Source organism: Durio zibethinus, chromosome 12 (genome assembly GCF_047325235.1).
Source record: "Durio zibethinus cultivar Kanyao isolate XHJ-2024 chromosome 12, ASM4732523v1, whole genome shotgun sequence".
NCBI lineage: Eukaryota > Viridiplantae > Streptophyta > Magnoliopsida > Malvales > Malvaceae > Durio > Durio zibethinus.
In genome coordinates, this window is record NC_143173.1 from 5484008 (window position 1) to 5502372 (window position 18365).

Consider the following 18365-nt stretch of genomic DNA (forward strand, 5'->3'; position numbering starts at 1 on the left):
GTAATATATTTCTAAATATGCCTAAATTTGTAATAAGTTTATTTCACAGTCATGTATTTTTCATGCATCAAAATTTATATTTTTTTCAATGGCATTCTTGTTATTTATTTTTGCCATTTGCATTTTCCCTTCAAACTCTAAGCCTAAACCCTAAATTGAAACTCCAAACCTAAATCCCAAATACCAAATCCCAAACCCTAACCCTAGATCAAAACCCAAACCTAAACCCAAAACCTAAATCCTAAATCCCAAACCCCAAATTGAAACCTCAAACTTAAACTGTAAATCCTAAACCCTAAAGTTAACCCTAAGCCATAATCAAAACCTCAAACCCTAAACCTAACCCTAAATCTTAAACCTAAAATCCCAAACTATAAACCTTAAACCCTAAACTAAACCTTAATTCAAACTTTAGAACCCAAACTCTAAACCCTAAACTCTAAACCAAACCCCCAAACCCTAACTTATACCTTAAACCTACCCCAAACCTTAAAAACCCGAACCAACCCCAAACCCTACAACCAACGTTTGACCCTATTCATGTATTTGCATCTCATTTTACTATATTGTTACACGCATTTTTAAATTGTCATGCATTGATACTTTGTTATTTATGTTTAATTATTATGCATTCATATTATTATTATATTCTTGTATACCATGCATATGTTTTATAAAAGAGTTTTTAAATAAAACTATTTTTAAAATAAGATAACATCTCAAACAAATATGGTCTTTAAAATCTAGCTTAACTATATGGGGACTCTCAATGGTTATTATTTATGTAAAGTGATATCTCAATTTTATGGGAGAATTTGAAAACTCCTAAGTTAGAGGTATTTTTGAAGTTCTACCTAAATATAGAAGAATGAAAAAAATGTTTTGATAATTAAGACTTTTTTCATTTTGGTCCAAAAACAAAATACTTTGTTTTTCAAAAAGAGAAAATTGATTTGTTTTTAAAAGAAAAAAAATTTAAATTTTGGAATAAATAAATGGAAGGAATTAACCTCTAAACACTAAAGTGAGACCATTTTCACTAAAATTTAAGGATAACATGCAATCAATTGGTACCGTTTTCAATTGACGTTCTACGGGTGCTAATCCTTCCATACGCATAATTAACTCTCAGACCCAATTTCGATTTTGCAAACTATAAAATGTTTTTTTAATAAACATTAAACCTATTTTAATGTTTTATTAAAAGGATAAAATTTTTTTGTAGTCTCCTAAAAAAGATTAGTGATGACTCTTTAGTTTTGATTTTTATTAAAAATGCTTGTTTAACCCTTTTTTACTCTCCATGTTTAATGGTCAAGTTTTCGAATCTGCACCATGTGGCAACTTGGTGACTTCATTGGAGATACATGTTTAGAAAGTCAAGCCAAATATTGGCTGCATGTTATCCCAAAATTTGGTTTAATGGTTCTAGTTAGAGTTTAATCTTAATTCTTTCATTTTAATTTTCCCGTTTGCCTAAAAAAAATTGAAAATTTTGAAAAAAAGTAAAAAATTTTGAAAGAAATGAAAAATGTTTTGACTCTAATTCTCTTGTTTTCAAAAAGCATAAAATTCAAAAAAAGTTTGTGTATCTTACATTTCAAGCACATTTTAATTATGTTATTTATTATAAAATGTTGTTATTTACTTTGTTTTAATAATTGTAAGGCATTTAGGATAAGAATATTTTTAAGAAAATGTGAAAGGTTTGTATGTTCTTTCACACACACTCACATTTGCATTACATGCATAAGCTCTATACCTAGGTTATAACCCTTGTTAGGAGGAAGTAGTTACACTCTCGTGATGTGCAAACCTCTGCAATGGCTAGTGAAACACTTCCACTTAAATTAAACCCTTTTTCATTCAAAGCCTGTAATGGATGATGGATCGGGGTGCCTCATTAGTCTGTTATAGATGATGATGTGAAGAACAATTTAGGAACTTTTAGATGCGTTAATTCTCAATCCAGCATATAATAGCTTTAGAGAGCCAGCCTTAGGTAAAGCCATGCCATGCCTTCTTTGTAGAAATTACCCAAATTAGGATATGTAAGGAATACTTTGATACAATACGTATTTAGGGGTAATAATGATGCAAACAAAACTAAATTTTTGAAGAAAAACAAGAATAAATAATAAAAGAAAAGCATTCTTTCAAGAAATTTTCATTTGACATATAGTTCATTCATTTGATGTTTGTCCAAATTTGGCATATTCAAGAATTGTTTTAAAATAAAATAAAATAAATTCTTTTTAGCATTATCCCACAAAAAAATTTTCAAAGAAAAAAAAAGTTTTTCTTAAATTTTTTGTTTATTGGCTGAATAAAAAAATAAAAAAAAATGTTTGAGTCCTAATCCTTCTTTGTGATTTTTTTTAAAAAAAAATGTCTGAACTTTTTCTCTTTTAAAAAAAAAAAAAAAAAAGAAAAATAGAGTTTTGATTTTAAATGTTGTTTCATCTTTTTGCATCTCATTTTATCTTTTTTTCATACTTTTTTATCATGTTTTTTATATAATAAGATAATACATACACCACATCTCATACACATTATAAAGATAATACTTGTACCCCATTTTATGCATATCATAATAAGATAATACATACACCATATCTCATGCACATCCTACTAAGATAGTACATGCATCCCATGTCATGCATATCTAAATAAATAGTATACGCATTTCATTTTATGCACACCATAATAAATAGTACATGCACTCCATCTCATGCATATCTCAATAGGTAGTACATGCATTCCATCTCATTGCATATCTTAAGGTAGTGTTAATTACATTGGGTTTGCATAACACATTAATTGCATTTCATGTAAATATATCTCATGCATATAATGTGCTAGTGCATTTCATATAAGTATCAAGTATACATCATTACTCATGTAGTATAACATTGCATTTCATACATATGGATTCATGAATACTATGATTTTATAAAACATGCATTGCATTTCATATCTCACCACCCCTTACCCTTCTCATTTGATTCTTTGATAATTTGCTTATGTTGTTTTTAATTAAAAAGAAAGAGAGAGAGAGAGAGAAAGTCATTAGGAATAACAATCTTTTTGTTCCAAGGGAAAAAAAGGAAAAAAAAAAAAAAAAAAAAAAGAAAAACTAAAATTTGTTTAGAACATTATCTCACTTTTTTTTTGGCATTACATGTGCATTTTAAAGTTTTCCTTTTACTTATTTTTTATGTTTTCATGTTTCCTTTCTCTTATTTGTTTCATGTATCATTTTTTACATAAAGCATTGGAGACATTCATTTTAGATATAATTTATCAAGAGAAACTTTCATGGCATTTCAAGAATTGTAAGTGGGTTCCTTTATTAATAGGAAACTCAAAAATAATGGAAGGTCAAAAGCCAAGGAAAATAAACATACATCGACCACTTGAGCACCCAGACTCACAAGGTAGCCAAACGGGCCCGATAATGAGTGAAAAAAAGTAAAAGCTCTAAGGCAAAAGGTCATTCCCACCAGCAACCATAGTCAACTTTTTTTGGATTTCTTAGACTAGGCAAAAGAGTAGTATGAGCAAATCCAACACTCCTATGGCCTTAGTTTTAGAATGGTTGATAATGTATAGAATTGAAATTTTTGGAATGAATGAAATTTTCTCTTGATTCAAATTATTTAGAAATAAATATCTCTATTTATATTTTCAATAATATGGTTGATTGAGCTATTCTACAAGTGCACAAGTTGTTCAAATAATAGTGACCAAAGGTTAAGATATCATTCTCATGAGTATTAGCTAAAAAGATTTTTAGCCTAAGTACCTATTATATTCATATTCTCTCTAAAATCGGTTAAAACTATGTTTTTATTTTAGAATTGTTGTCTTTATTAAATTTTGAAAACTATAATTTTTTTTCAGGTTTTCAATAAATACTACATTTTCTCTCTTACAAACATTTGTCTTTGTTGATTTCTGTAAAAATATATTTTTTTATTTTCAATAACAATTATGTTTTTATTTTAGAAAAATTATCTTTTTCAATAAAAATTAGTTTTTTTATTTTAAAAACATCTTTTTTATCAAATTATAAAAAATATTTTTTTCACATTTACAAAGGTCAAGATATCATTTTCACGAATATTAGCTAAAGAGATTTTTAGTCCAAGTACCTATTATCCCCACACTCTCTCTAAAGTTGGTTAAAACTAAGTTTTTGTTTTAGAATAGTTATCTTTATTAAAATTTGAAAACTATAATTTTTTTTTCATGTTTTCAATAAAAACTACATTTTTTATCTTAAAAATATTTGTCATTATTGATTTCTAAATTTTTTTTTTCATAAAAATTACATTTTTATTTTAGAAAATATTATCATTTTCAATAAAGATTACATTTTTATTTTAGAAACATCGCTTTATTAAATTTTAAAAAATAAATTTTAATGTTTACAAAAAAAAAATTACGCTTTTATCTTGAAATGTTATCTTTTCAACAAAAATGATATTATTTTTTTGTTTTTTAATATTAAAAATATCGTCTTTGTAAAATTTTAAAACTTAATCTTTTCATACTTTTAATAAAAATCACATTTTTACTTAAAAACATTATCTTTACTAAATTATGAAAACTAACTTGTTTTTTTTCATATTTTTAACAAAAGTCACTATTTTAATCATAACTTTTGTTAGGATTTCAATAACATTGTGTTAAAAACATGATCTTTATTTAAAATATATTAAAAAAAATTATTTTCATAATATTTTATAAAAAATTATAACATTTATAAAGTAAATAACATTGTTTATGTAATCTTAAAATACAATTGAGAGCAAATGAGAAAATTCACTTTTCCTCCAAAATCTTAAAAAACCTAAAAAAAAAAGTTTTTTTGTTCCCCATACTTTTCTACTTCATGGAACTGTTGAAAATCTTAAAAACTCAAGTAATCACATTCACATTAACCAAACTAAGAAATTAAATTACAAAAAAATTTCAAAAAAGAAAATTACTTGCCCCGATCCATACGCCCCTTATTGTGTTCAAGTGATTGCTCTTGTTGTAAAGGTCTTTTAAGATATAAAAATTTGGAAATGTAAGAGTCAGCAGCAGCTAGTGAAATTCCACCTTGATTCAAATCTTCCCATTTGCTAAAAATAAACTTATCGTTTTGGTACAGGGAAGGACAAAAAAAAATTCTGCTTTACCGAGCAATCCATTAATCACATCTAGTTACCAAACCAAAGGAACAAAGCTATCTTGACGCTTGCTTGGCCAAAGAAAGAAAAAAGGCTACCTTGTATCATCCGTATTCCTGAAGGGCATTTGCAAACGCAATCCCCTTCCATTGAATGCAACCTAATTTCACACAGCCAGAGCCGGATTTTGAATGTCAATTTTGGATCATGCAATAACCCACTGGAATTTGATACAAAGCCAATTTGATGCAATAACGGATTGTGTCCAATCACCAAATTTCTTTGTATACCTATGTTTGACAAACACTTGTTCCATTTTCTGATTATACAGAGCATCTGCTTAAATGACAGCAAGAGAAAAAAAAAACAAAATAAAAATGGATCAGGCTGCTAATTTCCAAACATTTCATCGGAACTGGATCAACCACTTTATATTTTGACTTTTCTTTAACGTCCGGAGGAGAGTGGTTGTTAAAGCATGACAAGAAATCAATTAATTAAACTTCAAAAATCTATCGTCTAAGCACCTGTACACTTAATTTTCCACTTATTTTTTCCTCGACCAAAGAAAAAGGGGAATAAAGGCAGTTGAAAATATTTGGGCCAAACACTGCAAATTCACAGCACTAATTAGTAAGATAATTTAAACATAAAGTAACACATACCTCGTACAAATATTAGCCAAGAAAGTCTTTGAAGCAGTAGATACATCCAGCAAAAAAAATAGAAACTGCCAAACTCCACCAAAAGCATCAGAACAGGTACATAATTAATGCCAATCCTACATGATTTCACCACTGACCTAAAGAACATCAATTCCATATCCATCCACGTATCGATCATGCCTGAAATAGGAAAAAAAAAAAGGTTTAAAGAATAATTAAGGATAATTAAAATAATTATCAAAACGTTTATATATCATAATCCAAACTAATAATAGAGAGAAGCCCCTTGTGATTATTCATTGTCAATTAACTTAAGAATACCAAATCATTGTTTTAAAATCTTTCAAGTGACTTCATGCCTAAATTGAAAGGAAAATAAGCTTTATAAGACCTATAAAAAAACAAGTACCTGTGCCGATCGTAATCCCTGGAATGTTCCCTAGACCGAGAAGGTGACCTGCGACGACTTCTTGAATCATAACTACGTGGGCGCTCATAATCTCTCTCATGGCCCCCATCGTATCCATGATCTCACTCATAATACCTGTCCCGATCCCTGCTCCTACGACCATAATCCCTCCCTCGATCACGACTATCTCCTCGGCCACGATCCCGACTAGGTTCTCTATCTCAATCTCTACTCCGTTCGTTTGATCTATTTCATCAGTAATATAGAAATATTAAAGCAATATGAACGAAGAATGAACCATCTTGCCAGGCCCCTTTTCCAAATAAAAGAAAAAAAAAAGCAGAAGGAAAAGAAAAAAAAAAGAATATATTACCTTCTGTCATCATATCGATCAAGTTTGCGGCTGTTGTTTCTCTCTTCCAAACAACAATAATTACCAAGAAAGTGCTACTGAAACCATTTTTATGTACTTGCCACAAGGACTATATGAAAAACACTTCCAATGCCAGGAATAAAACACTATGCCTTAAACCATTAAACCAAAAGTATAGCGGATACGACCTGCCTTAATACCAACCTAATCCAAATGCCTCATATAATCAGTTACGCAACAAAACTGGAAGCCCCATGCCCCGTCTCACCAACATCTGCATCTTCTTAGTAGCGAGAAGGAACAGAACTAAAGAAACTAGTTTGGAAACCAGCACTAAATTGCTAATAATGTCACCAAAGTGCAAAATACATGGAGCATGCAATTCTAGATTATTTTGCAACTCATGTTTCATTTTTTGTAGTCCCAGTCAGGGACATAACGAAAGAGTTGTACTTTAGATTTGTAGAATACAAATTCTACAAATTTCTTCACCTGCTTCCTCCTCCCCTATTTTTCTTTCATATATTAATTGTTTCCTTAAAGAAGGTGCATTGTGAGTCTTTCAGAGTTCAAAATTTGTCATATCTAACCAAAATGTCATATGTAATGCATCCCAAGTCCAACATGCACAGGTGTATCCACGGAAAAATACTCTGTTTTCAGAGTTCAGTATCCAGATTATAACCACAAAGATTGAAAATGGGAGGGTATAATTCATCTCCGAGGTAAGAAAAACTCACAGGGGGCTCACTAACTGAGAATCAGTATAGATGAATGTGAAACATTATACCAGCACCTGAACCAACATATTCACAATACCAACCTAACGACATCTCAACACAAGATGTATAAAAGAATAGATATTTTCTACTAAGCACAAGTGCATCTATTTGATTTATTCATTCAATTCACTAGACAAAGGCATTCAAATCACATTTGAGTAATTAAATCAAAACAGTTAACACTCAGGTCAGAAGAAGTTGCAAGTAAACTTGCGAACAGAACATCTTGGCAGTCCCTACTCAATACTAGAAAGTATTACAAAAAAAAGAAACCCAAAGCTACACAGAAGTGAGTAAATAAATCATCTTAGCTGAAGCTCTGCTAGTTTATCACGGATTTGCATATAACCTAAATGAAGCTTGCCTCCAAAATGATCTGCTAAACGTTGGTCACTGAAAGGAAAAAGGAAAAATAAAAAAACTTGACCGAGAAGATCAAATAACAAGAGACAAGCATTGAATAGCTTCTTAATGTTTTATTCTCTAGCAATAGCACAATCTACAAGCACATAAAACAGAAAAAGACGCACATTATGTACCTGCAAAAGTTATCCTCGTAAAACTGGGCCCAAAAGCCTGCAGGTAACAAGGAGGTATAATAGTCTGGTCAAAAGCTGAAGCACTTGAAACCCCAAACACTGATTTTTCTAAGTCTTAAAACAAGCCAAAATATAATAATAGCTCGCAGAAACAGAATCAAGATTTACCTATCATAAACACTTAAAAATGCTCCACAAATGTCACAAACACGAAGCTTTTGATCAGTCTGGATGAAAATTGCAATTCAAAGAATTAATTAGGAAAAGTTAGATCAGATCAGCAGATGAAAACAATCAAACACCGAAAGCACTATGAAATTCAAATCATTGAACTGAATGGAATCATGTAAGGCAACTGTCCATGAACCTATCATGTGTCTCATCCTAAAGTATTAGGACACTATAGCATGTTATGACTTCTTCATATACTTTATCCAAGAAGCTTGTAAAACAAACTAGGAAGAAATAAGGCAGTAGCAAATGAACGAAACAGCAATCCTGAATGATGATATCCTTTATTTTTCTCCACAAACGCACACAGCACCAAGCTCAACAAATCAAGCTGATATACAGAAAGCATCTATCTCAGAATGTAGACTTCTTCACATCCAAAAGTGAAGTCAAGCATAGATCTACCTTATAAATATTAAGCTCCCATAACACGTGTCAAACTCTTTACCTTTATTACTTAAATATTGTGGCCAGTAAGGTTCTGATTCTAAGCTGCTTATAGCAAAGTATTAAACTGACTTCAGGAAGTCTGAGCTTGCACCTGCATCTTTACATTTACAAGCATGCAAATTATTCTAGGCAGGAAGCACAAGACCTAGTTTTTCATACCAAACTTCATCTCAAGTTGTGTGCTGAGGTTTCAAACAGCACCAACCTTCCAATTTTCATTTAAGTTGTGAGCTTTAGTTTTTCATGTTCATTTCAAAGTTATAGGCATTTGTTTACTACAGTGCCTTTTAAGTGTTTGGTTCAGAAAAGAAAGCAGGCTCACAATGTGGACATCAGCAGCTGTGTACTTCAAGGAATCCAGAACAGGCTCCTGTCTAGCAGGCAGCTGAACAGAAAAGGAAAAACCATTATACACAAAAATGATATTTATCCCCTAAAAAGAGCCAAAAAGAAAAGGACACAGCAAAGGATATTTTTTATTTTGCCTAGAAGAGTTAAGGATGAAGACATAAATAGAAGTAACAAAGACAAACAAAATTCAAAGAAAAAAAGAATAGGCCAAAACTGAGAAATTGAAAACCTTCTTAAGTGCTTCAGCCTCTTCCAATGCTTTTTGTGCTTCGTCCACCATTCCCTTCTCACCTATACAATAAAGAGAAAGCTTAGGAAAGTACACTAAGCAAACAAAAAAATAACAAACATAATCCTAACCTCAAGAACTATACTCTGAATTCAAAAATAAATAAAAAAATAATCCTAACCTCAAGGAATATACTCTGAATTTAACTCATCATTTTTTTTCTTTTTTTTTCTTTTTGGGAAGGGGGAGGGGGGGGACTGTTGTTGAATGGCAAATAACTTAAAATGCTCTGTTTTATACCTCAATCAAGTAGCCAATACCTTTGTAACCATAACAAAAAGCACTCACAGAACAAAAGCAATAACTGATCAAATTGTTAATGTCAAAAACAACTCACTTGAGGATTCACATAGATCAATCCATAAATCAATTTACTAGCATACAAGAATAATTTTTTAAAGTTAGGCATCATTAAGCAGTTTGATAATAAATACTTTACCAAGATCTTCGGCTTTCTTTAGCTTCTCATTTATCATCTCCTGCGCATGAGTACCAAGTGCAGGTATAGGCAGAGGTGCCAGTGGTGGTGGATTTGACAGGTGTTGAGGCAGTGAAGCTCTATCTTTGTTGACTGCATCCAAAAGAAGCATCGACTATCACAACAAAAAAATGACATGTTCAAGAGTCAAAAAGTTATCATAGTATCAAGATCATGTAACTTACACCACAGCTCAAATCAAGAAGTAATACCAAGTACCACTCTATGGCAGTAATATTTTCATTGTTTAATTCCTAAACCTCCAAAAACTATGACATACCTGATTGTCTGCTCTTTTAAGCTCTTCTACTTCTTCCATAGCTCGAATCTTAAGATCTGTCTTGCCTTCAAGATCTGTATAATAAAAGTACCAATGTATGAGTGTAAATTTTATAAAAGGCTTGTAAGCAACCATTTATAATCAGTAATTATAGAAAAAGTGCAGACAATGACTAAGAAATGAGCCTATAAAAATTTTAAGCAAACAAATGCAATGGTAGTTCACACTCCTTTTTCATAAACAACAAAAACACACAAATTTTCAATATATTTTACTAGAAAATTTCGAGTGTATTGACTAAACACGTTAGAAACATTCAAGGTTTAATATGTTTATCATCTTTAACAAAAGAGGACTTTCATAACTATTACAACCTATAAATGTGTCTAGATGATTTACCAGATATCTAGGCTAATACAAATAAAAAAAACTTTGAACCTTTTTCCTAATTCATCCGTAAGCATTTAAACCTAAAGTGTTCATCCATATCATCCCCATCTAGGCGCAACCTTAAACATGATTGTTAACTTCATCCCATTTACTAGTCACTAAAAGCTACTTAGAGCTATAACATAGGGGAAGAATGAATTCCAACTACAAAAACAGTTCAGCCTCTTACATGAAACCTATTAAATAATTCAACTAAATCTCCACAATAATCAATTGGATGACACCTCAGATGAATTCCTAAGAAGAAGAAAACATGATTTCTTAGAACGATACAGTAAGTTGGCCTCCTATTGACTGCAAGGATATGAATGAGGAAGCAAATAAAACATAATAATACAAATGAAATAAATTCTTACCTAGGGTCACAAATTGAGCAATTTCAAGTGAATTTAAGTCATGATGGTTAAGCAATAAGTTCCCAATCGTAATACAGAAATGTTCTGCTGCTTGATAAGCTGTCTTCAAATTCAATCTGCAGAAAGTTAAAGCGCTCAAAACAACAATGCCTTAATTCTGAAATAATTCATATGCCAGCTCAAATATGCACCATGTTGGTCAGCTTCTTTCAGTTTCTCCTTCATCTGCTTCGACAGCTCAAGTACTTCAGGTGTCTGCAATGTCAAATTTTTCAAAATTCAAATAAGAAGAAAACATAACATTAGATAAAACCTATGAAGCACAGACACTGAAATCCAATATGGGTACGGCAGAACATAGATGACACGGCAATTGCTAAAACATGAAAACACTGTTACAGCAAGACATGACAATAAAAAATATTTTTTATATATATTTTGTTTAAAATATTTAATTTAAATTGTAAATATAGACACTTTTCATTAATTAATATAAATTTAAAATATATAATTTATACGAAAATACAGATTGCATTAAACGTATATAATCTATCACTCTTTTGACTACATTTTTTTACAAATTTGCCACTGAAATAATTATGGAATGATAAAGCACCAAGGTAAATTTTGGATACAAATACTACAATTTTACTCATGACAATTAGAAAACAACAAATTTGAGATAAATAAAACCTATGTAGAGGTAAATAAGATAATTACTATCTTAATTATTTAACACCTCATGTCCTTTTTCCTTCTTTTCTTTTTTTTCTTGTTTTCTCTCCGTTCCCTTTTTTCTTCTTTTTTTCCTTCCTTCATTCATCTTTCTTTTTCTTCTCTTTTTCTTTCTTCCTTCCCGCCTCACCTAAATCTACCGATTGGTGCACTATAAAAGCCATTTTTTCTTTCATTTTCCCTCCCCTCCTATATATAAAGAATTTTCTCTCTAGCTTATCTTTCTCTTCCTTCTCCCTAAAATTCCACCAGCAACCCCCTTAAATCCAGATTCAGGTGGTCGCCGTCCGCCAGTGCTGAAATTCCACCAAAAGTTACCCAAAAACTCCTTTCGTCCTCCTCTTTCTTCCTATCCAAATGGATTTTCAAAAACAATCCCTAAAAGCCTAAATCTAAAACCAAAAACTGCAGCTTTAAACTCCAAAAAAATCCCTTCTCCATAAACTTCCTTTCCTCCAATTTTCATGCTTGAAATCTCCTTAAAACTACCTAAACCTAAAACCCTAGGTTTTCACCACAACTTTGAACTCAAAAAAACCTCCCTTCTCCATAACCTTCCTTTCCACCAATTTTCAAGCTCTGAATCTCCCTAAAACTACCTAAACCCATAACCCTAGGTTTTCTCTCTCTATTTCTTTCTTTTTTTTTTTGGCTTTTGGTGTTTTGTCTTGCTTCCCTGGATGATACTGCTTTTCTTATTTTATAATTTCCATTTTTTTTTGTTGTTTCACTGTGTCCAGGTGTGACATCACCATCTTGACTGTATCCAATTTTATTTTTTTGCCCTTTTTGAGTGTATACCCTACATAATCTGCTGTGACAGTGGCATGTCCATGTCGGACACTGGTACGACACTGGCACACAAAGGTTTTCCCCCACGCCCGTACTTCATGGGATAAAACTAATGAAAGTGCATTAACTTATTTGGCCTCACCTGTGTAACCTCAGAAACTGATATTGCAATAGCAGCTTTTGCATCCTCATCTTCAAGACGCTTTAGGGCTCTGCCAATTTTCCTATCACACTCAACAATGAGTCTATCCATGGCCTCTTCCAATTCTCTGTCACAGTTATCAACACCTTTTGCCTTGGCTTCTTCATATCTAAAAGGAGTTAAGAGACCAAATATATACTACTAGACCTTAGAGCTTGATAGCGAAAAGATAGGCAATCTGCCAATGGTCCATTAGCATGGCACTCTGACCCTTCTTTTCTTCCAACATACTCATATTGGAACCATATCAAATACTGCAACATTCAAACTTGGGACAGCTAGAAGGACATGATCCGGTAAATATATGGGAAAACTCACAAAAAAAAAAACATAACCACATCCAGCCCTTGCACCCCTGTCTGAGCCGCCTGGTTCGCCTATGAAATTTACTACTATATAGTACCTACTGACATACCCCAGATTTCAAGAGAGTACAAGTCAGACATTACTAACAATGTTAAGTCAGAATGCAATACTAATTGCAAGCAATAAGATTTAAAAAGGATACAATTTCCTCAGCTGCAAAGAGTAGACCTTTGGGCACAGCCCCATATCCATTTTCTGATGCAAGATAGGAAACAAAATGTGATCAGTAATGTCAAAAGAATAATAACTTCAGAAGGAAAAAAAAAAAAAAGCATCAAAAACTCCAATCCAACGTATTACTAAAACTGACCATTCAACAGTCAAACTCAAAATCATGATGATGATGGTCCGGTATTGACCTACATGTAGCAGCATATGTATAGCATTTTTAGCAATAAATGATTTTACCAAAATCCTCTCCTCAAACAAAAGAATTTACTCCCCCCTCCCCCATTTATTTCCTTTGCTTTAGATTTTCAGTATTATTCAATCCGTTCACTAGCTATCAGTAATGCTCCTTTTGGTTGTTGTCTTTGGAACTTTTTGTTTGCTATTTTATTCGCTGCCTCAAAAGTTATTTAAAGCAAAAGAAAATCCACATTCAATTAGTAAATGAAAATAAGAAAGGTCAAAACGCAACTAATAATTTGATATAAAAGTAAAATCATGCATTTTTCCAATTTAAAAAAAGTTAAATCTATAAATTTGAATTTTGTCAAAAACATTATTGCTTCAGTATTCAAATACGCTTTCCTTTCATAAGCAAAAAATTAACCCCAACCTAATGGAACCTAAACAAATACTATAAAAAAATAAATGTAGAATCAAGCACCCGTCTTTCTTCCCATCACATTTCCCCAGAAAACCAAAGACTTACCAAACTCTTCGTTTTCCCTAGTCTATTACTCCACAAATCAACAATTCTCTCTTTAAGCTATAAATTAAACAAAACAAAGAGAATTTTGGCAACTAATAATTAATGAAGCGAATAGAAATTAAGGAATCAATAGTTAGATTTATCCCATGTACCGTTAATTGGAAGAGCTCGTGAGGGCAAAGACCGGACAAAAAGAGACGGCAAACATCGCGATCGTAGTACTTGCGATTAACTTCTCTTACGTCGCCATTTCGATTGGCTCCCATTAGCACATCGAGCTGTTTTCTCATTGCTTCCATTTTTCTTTTCTGGGAAAGTGAAAGGTGAATATTTGAGTTACAGCACTCCTTTCTTCTCACGTAAGTGTTAAACGAGACTTTTTCTAGGGTTTGGTTTTTTGGGGTTCGGGAGTTTCGGAGGCTTCGACGGATTTTCATTACATACCTGCCCTTGGAATTTTTTTTTTTTTTTAATAAGAATGTTTTACACTTTCTAAAATTTAGATTCACCGGACATATGGTGTAAAATACAAAATTTATATATTTTTATTTTATTTTATAAAAATTATGCTGTTTTAATTTATATTTATATAAAAATATAAAATATAATTTTTTTTTATTTTGTTAATTTTATATATAACTATTATTAAAAGTTTAAAATGTAATATTTTTATATTTTATATTTTAATTATATTTGTATTGTATCACTAAATTGTCAGATTTACTTTTTTTCTTCTTCGATTTGGTCTGCAACTATTTACCTGTTTGGCTTAAGGTGGTATTTCAAATGGAGTATAAATTTGTGATTAGATCACTCTTTTGGTAAACATTTAATGATTTTATATGATGATAATTTTAGATCATTTAAATTAATTATATCCATTTAAATTATTATATACTATCTTTAGGGATGGTATTTTGGATTACCAAAATTGATTATGTCATTGTCTTAAAAGATTATTTAATTTTTATAAAAAAAATAAAAAACTTTTTATCACTAAAATTAAGTGATGTAAAATTAACAATAATTAATATTATTATTTAATATGCAGATTAAAAATTTATTCTCTCTCAAATTTGTAATTATTTTATTATAAATTTTTATATTCCAAACTAATATTTTTTATAATAAGTTCAAAAATAATTTATATGTTTTTTTAACTTTTTAATATTTTATATACATAATATAATCTTTTTATTTTTCTTTGTTATAATTTTAATACATTAATTGTATTTTTTTAATTTAAATGTCTTTTTACATTATGTATATTATAAAATTTAATTTATCTATTAATAAATTTATTTGTTAATTTAATTATATTTTGTCACAAAGTAAATAAAATATTGCTTGTAATTTATAAATTATTATCTTTAAACAATATTAAAATCATTAACTTGTATAATTATTAAATACATATTATTATTTTGATATTTTTAAATAAAATAATTTTTATATTTAGCACTAAACATAATAATCTTTAAATTCTAAAAATAAACTATTATTAGTCAAACAAAATAATTTTAAATTACGAGTAATAAAATCGTTTTAATAATTAAATTATTTTAATAATTCTGAAAATGATATAAAACTTTAACTAATAACAATTTTCTTTTAACGAAAAAGATAAAATTTTCTTTTGACACACAACTACCTTGCAAGAACTCTATTACGTATTACAAGCCAAAGAAAATGTTTCACTTGATGCGGCATGTCCAATTTTCAAAAAAATAATTCCAATAAAAATCACCGTTCATTCTGTTCACAAGAAGGTTGTAGGCTAATTTAATCGTAAAAACACCTGCTAAATTTGCTGACCAAATAACTCGATCCTCTTTGGTAGTAATGGGATACACAACGGATAATTGATTTTTAATATCAATGGGAAGAAAAACCAAATTTTCCCAATCCCACTTTCCATTCATGTCAAGATAATCACCAACAATATCATGGTTGCTTGGGAATGAGATTAAAGATTCACAAAACTCAATTAGATTTACCTCCAAATCATTTATCAAATCAAAAAAAAAAAAAAAAGTACTCCCCATTACCAATCAACTTAAAACATCTCTTCCTCACCACGTCCCTAGTCGAGTAAATGCTTCTCCAAGTATGAGAAGCTGACTGTTTGATACAAGTATGAATAAAAGAAGATCATTTCCAATGTTTAGACCCCAGCATACATGCTATAAACCTAAATTACCCTCCTCCAATTTTCAGCACAATTTAGGAAAAAGAACCTTGTTCATAATTAACTTCATCCTAATGCCAAGATTCCCTCTGACTTAAGTTAACAAACTTTATCCCATAGCACCAATGGAATTTTCTTCTGACTCTCAATCGATCCCCAAAGAATCAATCTCCTTAGCCACTGAAATAGGCAAATTAGTTGACTGCATCATAAAATTTGCAATCGTATTAAGGCTTCATCTGTTTCACTAAAATAGTTTTTTAAAAATAATTTCTAAATATTTTTTTATTATTTGGATGATCTTGTGAAAAATATTTTTTTGGTGTTTGAATTTAAAAAAAAAATCAATATTTCCATCGAAATAATGTTCTTTACATAACTCTTTTAAATAATATTTTTACACTTATCCATAATAATAAATGTCATAAATATAAAATAAAAAGTAATAATTAAAAAATACAACACAATAAAATCATTATAATAAAATCCCATAAACTTAAAATATAATAAAATAGTTTATATATTGTTTTTACACAAAAAATAGTCTTACAAAAGTTGTCAAGCATGTCCATAATAATATAAATTGTAGGATTTTATCTAAATAAAATAGTTTTTTTTAGGTGTACAAAATGGTTAATATTGTTTTTATACATAATACACCTACCATAATTAGCCTATAAAGAGAAATGATTTCCATTCAAATAATATTAACATAATTATTAAAATATTCAAAATTATTTATTATTAAAATATTGAAATTATTTATTGTTAAAATTATTATGCATTTGAATAATAATATTTATTATTAAATTATTAAATTATTATTTATATTAATATTTTAAAATATTTAAAATATCATTACTTTCTTGAAATATTATTTCTATTAATATAATAATATTTTTATATTATTATTTCTTATTTAAATTTTAAAAATATTTACTATTAAAATAGCTATATTTTATATTGAAAATATTTATAATTAAATTATAACAAATGTATTATTTATTTATATTTATTATTAAAATAATAATATAAATACATTTGTCAATAAAATATAAAAATAATATATTTTAAATTAAAAATGATTAAAAATGATTAAAAATTGTCATATTATTAAAATAATATTATTCTAATAAACAATATTAATTATTAAAATAATAAAAATTTTATCTACTATATAATTATTTATTATTAAAATATATAATATAAAACTATTTATTATTGAAATATTAAAAATATTTATGTTCAATGACATACATAATGCAAATATTTAAAATTAAAATATTAGAAAACTTTAAAATTTTATATTTTATATTTTTAAATTAAAATCAAATAAAATTACTTTTTATCAATATAATAGTATTTTAGGTCAAATCAAATTAAGTTCGAGCTCAAACAATTATATTCGAAGTTTGACTTGATTAAAATTCTAAAAATATTTAAAATTAAAATATAAAAGACTTCTAATATTAATAAATTATTTTTTAATTAAAATTAAATAAAATATTTTTATTAATAAAATAATATTTTGAATTAAATTAAATTAACTATGAGCTTAAAGAATCATGTTTGAGGTCTAACTTAAGTTGAATTATGTACATAGGCTACGTAAATGGTTTTACTCATAAACAGATATTTTTCAAAAATTGTCTTCCCCTTTTGAAGGGAAATACAAATTCCTGAAAACTTAATTGATTTTTTGTTAACCAGTAAATTATTTTTCATTTTTCAATCAATTTTTTGAAAAAAAAAACTAAAAAATACAAAAATCATTTTTATGAAGTCATTTTTTACAACATAGATGGAACTTAAAAATTCATTCCACAAAAATGGCTCTTCCTTCAAATGATAATTGATTTGCCTTCCAAAACAAAAGTTTCCTTTTAATTTTATTAAACAAAAGCTTATAGGTATCTTCATTCACCCTCTTTGAATGTATAGGCACTTCAAGTAATCTCCAAACTCATAACAATGTTGCAAGCCTATATTGGTTTGTATAGATTCCACCAAATCATTCAAACAATTGGAGGAGAAAAAAATTTAGCTTATTAAAATTTAATTTTATCTTGATATAGAACAAAAAGAATTCAAATAGTCTACCATTATTTCACATTGAACCACTAATACTTCTTCAAACTAAATTAGGTCATCAACAAAAAATAAGTGAGACAATGTTGGACCACCATGATAGATATAAAAAAAAATTGATTGCCACTTACCTTTATCTGCCTCTTCCTTAATCATCTTAGTAAGTTTTTTAAAATGGAACACACATAAAGAAAAGAGAGAGGATCTCCTCACCAAAACCCTATAGTAAGCTTAAAATCTATGTTTTCTCCTAATTCCATAAGAAATTCATCTATTCAAAAGTT

General features: G+C 29.1%; 1 protein-coding gene across 20 annotated transcripts; it reads right to left on the minus strand.

Moving 5' to 3' along the window:
• Positions 1 to 6356: 6356 nt before the first annotated feature.
• On the minus strand, positions 6357 to 14251 carry LOC111296054 (uncharacterized). Of its 20 annotated transcripts, XR_016346869.1 has the most exons (14): positions 13958 to 14251; positions 13071 to 13123; positions 12503 to 12671; positions 11025 to 11088; positions 10834 to 10932; positions 10028 to 10101; positions 9709 to 9862; positions 9210 to 9271; positions 8952 to 9014; positions 8117 to 8175; positions 7949 to 8031; positions 7721 to 7802; positions 6628 to 6674; positions 6407 to 6500 (listed from the first exon to the last, which is right to left on the minus strand). XR_016346869.1 is itself a non-coding variant. In XM_089769220.1 (13 exons), exons 2-13 carry the CDS (start codon positions 13239 to 13241, stop codon positions 7789 to 7791), a joined length of 897 nt encoding a protein of 298 aa, XP_089625346.1. In that variant the 5' UTR covers positions 13242 to 13287; positions 13958 to 14251; the 3' UTR covers positions 7511 to 7788. The 20 variants fall into 20 exon arrangements, 14 of the variants coding, with proteins under 14 accessions (XP_089625346.1, XP_089625340.1, XP_089625341.1 ...); XR_016346873.1 differs by having other exon boundaries at positions 6357 to 6674; positions 7949 to 7985; XR_016346871.1 differs by having other exon boundaries at positions 6357 to 6674; positions 7949 to 7988.
• Positions 14252 to 18365: the final 4114 nt, after the last annotated feature.